At 31.2% G+C, this 6,128-nt stretch overlaps 1 protein-coding gene across 1 annotated transcript in view; it reads left to right on the top strand.

The window, feature by feature from the left end:
• Window positions 4,765–6,128, top strand: part of LOC107617501 (multicopper oxidase LPR1) — a 4,996-nt gene continuing 3,632 nt past the window's right edge. The window contains exon 1 of the mRNA XM_016319267.2: window positions 4,765–5,330. Within this exon, the coding sequence (XP_016174753.1) occupies window positions 5,112–5,330 (219 nt within the window). The 5' untranslated portion in view covers window positions 4,765–5,111. The remainder of the gene's footprint in view (window positions 5,331–6,128) is intronic.

Raw genomic sequence — 6,128 nt, forward strand, 5'->3', positions numbered from 1 at the left:
TTTTGAGTGAAAAGCTTTGTTGTATATGATGATTGATGAAGAAGCTTCCCTTTCCATCCACAATTACTTGTTCTATTAGGAATACACAAGCTCAATTACATTCCAGCACTTCCTTTTTATTTTTTCCCTCTGATTTCTCCAATTCAAATCAATTTGCACTTTTTAAAACTTGAATAATTAAATTCCTGTGTGTAGAGCAGTGTCAAAATTCGGAAATAGATTTTATATATAATAGATTTTGATATGTCAAAGTAGTGGAGTTAGCTATGTTAGCTTTTAGGGAAGTTTGAAGTTAGAGCCGTAGTGGCACTTAAAAGGCATATCTAGTTCTAAAAGACATGCAAACTTTTAACTAATTAAAAGGAAACTGTGATTTTTTAGAGATCTATTGTCATAAAAATAAAATTTGAGTTTCGTAATTTAATTGATTTGTAGTGTTTTCTGGGGTTTTGGTTGGACAACGACATTTTTTCTATTGATTCTATACTATCATGTTGAGTTTCTTGTAAAAGATGAATTCATCTTTTTTATTGAGTTGTTCAAGAGTTGCATCATTTTAGGATCTCAAATAAGTTTTTACAGGGGTAAAATGTTGATGTTAACTTGTCTCTTCTCTCAATAATAGTGAGTATAGTAAAGATAAATAATTGTGACGTCAGTTTTTTTTTTTTATAACAATTTCGTCGGTTTTTGTTGTGTAATTAAGTCTGACGATTGCTCTTGAAAAAAATATTGTTTTAGCTCTCTCTTTATTTGGAATATTTTGCGTCCTGAATTTTTTTCTTAAAAAATTGGTTTATGTTTAGAAGTGTGGTTATAAGATAGTTGATATTAAAATTGATTCTATGAATACTTTCTTGTTGCTTTAATTTGATTCCTAACAAGTGTCTTGTGTTGATAGTAATTTACTTGAAAATTAGTTGTGTCTTGTGTCTTAATTGAGAAGTTTAATTTAATCTTATTCAAAGAGAAGTTAAATGTTGTGGCTGATTTATTAACTTAAAAAAAGTGATAGTGGNTATGCATAGTATGCATAGAGAAAAGGGCATTCCAATTTATTTAAGGGGGACAGCAAATCTTCTCTTCGAGATTAGATATCACTAATTTGTAATTTCTTTCATCTTTTCTACTCTCACATATTTTATGATGCCTACGAAAGTATTTCCTATAAATTCGAATGAAACTAAAAAAAAAGGCTACATTATAAGATCAAAAAATGTCTATCTCAAAATCAATAAAAGAAAGAGAGATATCTAACCTAATAAAAAAATAGTCATATGCATAGAGAAAAGGGCATTCCAATTTATTTAAGGGGGACAGCAAATCTTCTCTTCGAGATTAGATATCACTAATTTGTAATTTCTTTCATCTTTTCTACTCTCACATATTTTATGATGCCTACGAAAAACATCACAGTATTTCCTATCAATTACGAGGACACAAGAGAGTACAGTAGTATCTACCCAAGATAAGAGGTTAGAAGGGACCTTAGTCGACATATTCAGAACTACAACACAAGACATAAAAGCTACATCTACAGATGCAAAGTAAAAAGATCGTTACTAAGAGAAGTCGAATCTCGTCTTTTTTTTTTTCAAGAAGCAACCAAAGGTGTCCCTCCTATGCAAACATTGTCACATCACAGCGACATCATTGGGGGCAACACAGATACAAACAGGCAACAAAATGGTAACATATATAGTTTCACAAAGATAAGAAAATCCAAAATCAAAACAAGTAAAGGGTGATATCAATCAGCCATCAAAGGGAGTCCTTTAAACTCAAGCGTTCAATACCAATCTCAAAAAGAAAATCAAAAAGACTTTTTCAGCAAAAGAAATGAAACAACAATTAAAGCAACTTTAAGATTCAACAAACAAAGCACGACAGCATCGATATAGTGCTCTAAAAACTACCCAGAACAGCCTCAAGTAAAAGATACACTAAGAAAATATGAACACCAACCTCAATAAAAGTCAAAACGAAAAAGGGAAACATCAATGGCAAAAATTCGAACGATTCTCTCCACAACAACAAGTTGAGACCTTCGAGAAATCCAAGAAAGAGAAACTTTAGAATCAAAGGATGATTGAAACAAAGGATCATAAAGGATTAAATTCTTTGCAGAAAAAAGAAGACATGAAAAAGCTTTCGAAATGAAGAAAAGAAAGAAGAGGGAAAGTGGTAGCGCTTTTATAAGAAACAAAGGGGTTTAACGCCTCCTTAACTTCTCATTAAAACATGTGTGGATCCCAAGAAAAAACTACCGCGTAACGTTTGCTCTTCCTTAAAGGCAGTAACGTTAAAAAATTTGAAAATACGATGGGTAACCGACGTGAAAGCTAAAGGTCTGACATGCTCGAGTCTGACCTCTTAAAAAAGCTTGGACTCAAGTAAGAGCATTGTTCATACCCTGACCTAAATTATAAAGCCAGGTCCAATAAAGGATAAAAGGCCCAACCGAAGAAGGTGGCCTCTATCTCATACCCGACCTCCTTAAAGAGGTCGGACACGACAAAAGAGATCGGCTTGTACTTATCTGAATAAGTAACTGCATCTCCGAATCACTCCTACTATCTCTATTTTCCCTAAAAGATAGATCCCAACAAACTTCCAAGAATAAAGAGAACGGTTATCCGATAATAAAAATGGAACTTCTACAACAAATGTGATTATCTATTCTACTATAAATACACTGACATCTCTCAGATATATTCACGTTATAATCTACTAAAAAATTACCTAAAATCATTTCTAACTTAAGTATTGGAGTCTCTTGCAGATACCACCACCACCTCCTCACGAAGAACTCGAATAGGTGGTACATCGGCACCAACAAGTCGGACGTTGCCACTCAAAAGAACTTAGACCTCACGTCAGACCCAAATCAACGTTTCAGGTAACTCCCAAAATAGTTTCTTTGGGTGTTATAGAACTCGAGATGTCTGGTCCATTTTGGGTATGTCTTGGTTGGACAACGGCATTTTTTTTATAGATTCTATATTATCAAGTTGAGTTGCTTCCGACGGAAGCTTGTAAAAGATGAATTCATATTTTTTTATTGAGTTGTGGTGGATTTGACACCACCGCAACTAAAAAAATCTTCCATTCTCAAGAAGACTGGTCGAATGAAAAAATTGCTCGGAAACTTGTTCAAGAACTGCATAATTTTAGGATTTCATATAGCTTTTGGAAGGTAAAGTGCTGATATTAATTTGTCTCCTCTTCCAGCCATAATGAGTATAGTAAAAGTAAATTGTGATCTTAGTATTTTTCTTGATAATAATTTTGCCGATTTTTGTTGCGTAATTAGGTCCGATAATGACTCTTAAAAGAAAGGTTGCTTTGGCTTTTTTTCTATTTGGAGTATTTTGCGTTGTGAATTTTTTGCTGTATGTAAGGAATTGGTTCTTGTTTGAGAGTGTGATTATAAGACAGTTGATATTGAAATTGATTTTATGGGTGCTTTTTTGTTACTTTAATTTGATTCACAATAGATGTCTTGCGTTAATGGTGATTTACTTAAAAGTTAGAGAGTTATAGTGTCTTAATTGAAAAGTTCAATTTAATCTTATTAGGAGAGTAGTGAATGTTGTGGCTGATTTATTAGCTAAAAAAAAACATGTGATGGTGTTGTATTTGTTGAGTGGCTGCAGCTTTGGAAGTAGCTATGGAAAGCTCTCCGTTGTGACTTTCAATATCAAAAAGATAAAAGATATATTTTACTTAATCTTAAATTTGATAATAAAATAAAAAAGGTATTTGGTGACTAATATTCTTCTCATATATTTGTCCTAATATTTAAATTAGTACTAACAAACTCATTTTTGTATACAATGATCTTTCCGTGTATTTCGCTTCAAATAATAGCATCTTATCACATTGTGTGATTTTTTGGATTATCTTTTAAGAAATAAAGTTTATGCCATATATATCAAGTCAAGATTTGCATTCTACGTTTATCAAGAAATAAATATACAAATTAAAACATTACCATTGATAAAACAAACGATTGCCAAGAAATAAATCTACAAATTAAAACTTACTAAGTAATTTTTTTTCATAGTATCTTTTAGTTCGACAAATTAAAATTTATTGTTGGTCAATAAACTACTATATGTCCAAAGCGAATTTTGAATTTTCAGCACTTATTTAAGTGAAATATTGAATAATTGTGAATCAAAATTTTAACATTAAATTAAAAAAAATCTTATATTTTTTTAATTTTTTACAGTATCTTTCAATTTGATAGGCTAAAGATTAATTTGTCACGTACTGAATTTTGGCCAATAAATTGTTGCATGTACATTACGAGATTTAGGTCCAGTTTGGATAAATAGCTTAATTAAGTTACTTTTAAAAAAATAACTTAAACAATAAATAACTATGTTAAAAGTAATTTATAAATAAGTTATTTTGTATTTGAATTTTTAGTTCTAAAAGTACTTATTTTATAAAAATGTGATAAAAAATAGTAGTATTAAGAGAGAAGTCATTTTTTTTAACTTCTCTATAAACTCCTAAATAACTTCTTAAAAAGCTACAATTTGATTTTGAAAATTGTACCAGACATTAATACTACTACTCTTCATAAATCAAAAAATAAAAAAAAAACTACTTTTATAGCTTCCCAAACAGACCCTTAAACTCTCGACACTTACTTAAGCGGCCTAATAAACTAACTACTACACTAACCACATTTGATTAAAATCTTTGATATTAATAGAATTGATTTCATTATAAAGACTTCATCTGGTTCCACAAAAAACATTGTGAAAGAGAAGGGTCGGAGGAGTCTATTCTGTTCCCTTCCACATCTACTTTTTTTTTGCCTAACTTTTTACTTCAATCATTGTTCTTTCCCTCTGTTAAAAGCTAAACACAAAATTAAAGCCAACGCATTATTGATTATCATCTTTGGAGTACCCTCGTGGACCCAAAAAACAATAATCAACATTATGCCACAACGCATAATCTCCACCATTAGCCACTGCACCAATATACATTTATACATTACCCTTCTTCTCTTTTAGCTTCTTCTTCACACTATATATATTAATAGATATATATAGTTGTCTACACCCGTGACCAGAGAGGTAATAGCATCAGCCATGGACTACCCAACATTGCTGCTTAACAAAGTTGTCACTCTTTTAGCTCTTTTAGGTGCCCTTACATGCATATCAGCTTCTGATATGCTTCTAAATGTATCAAACTTGCACATGTTTGTCGATGAACTTCCAGAAATTCCCAGAATTCTCGGTTATGAACTTGTTCATGGCGTCCCAAAATCCAAATCTCTCACTATTGGCATGTTCAAGAAGAAATGGGTATGTCTCTAATTCTTTATTCTGTTTTTATTTTTTTGTGCTTCTTTCAATGTGACGATTTCCTTATCCTTTATCTTTTTGTCTGAACCCTCTATTGTGCCGTTTGTGTTTAATTTCTTTGCTGTGATTTTTGGCATTTACTTTTTCACTAAAATTATTGTTGATGCTAAATTTTTGCATCATTATTTTTTGTCTGCTTGTTATTTGTTTAAAACAATAGCTTATAATTCAAATATTTTAGATACGTTTTTTTATACTTTTATGTTAAACATAAGGACGAATAATATCTTCACATAAGAACAAATTGCCCCTGAAGCCGTTATGAAACAGTTTCTCATGTACTAAGAAACAAGCAAAACACAGAAAAAGTCTAGAGGCCAGCAATTTGTGTGTTTTCTGGCCAGCACTTAACCATCAAAATAAAAGTGAGTGATCTCCCACCATTGGATGTAATCTCACACCATTAAAAATATTATTGAGGGCCAATTGATAGTTTGATAGTTATAAAACACCAAAATTGCTGGCCCCTAGCATTCCTCAGCAAACACATGCTCATGTAAGCTACGACGTCGTTCTTCCCCAAATCCCATGGCAAGAATTTGATGACCAATCTAAAGATATCATACTTTTACGACTAAAATTAAAAAAGATAATTTAAAAAAAAATATGCCTAGCTACAATGAGAATATAGGAAATTTAATCCACCTTGTATATTTTTTTTTGTGTGAATTTAGGATTTTTTTTTTTTACTTATGGGTTATATGAGAATATTTAATATTTTAGTATTTTACACTGTTA

Source organism: Arachis ipaensis, chromosome B09, assembly GCF_000816755.2.
Source record: "Arachis ipaensis cultivar K30076 chromosome B09, Araip1.1, whole genome shotgun sequence".
NCBI classification, from domain to species: Eukaryota; Viridiplantae; Streptophyta; class Magnoliopsida; order Fabales; family Fabaceae; genus Arachis; species Arachis ipaensis.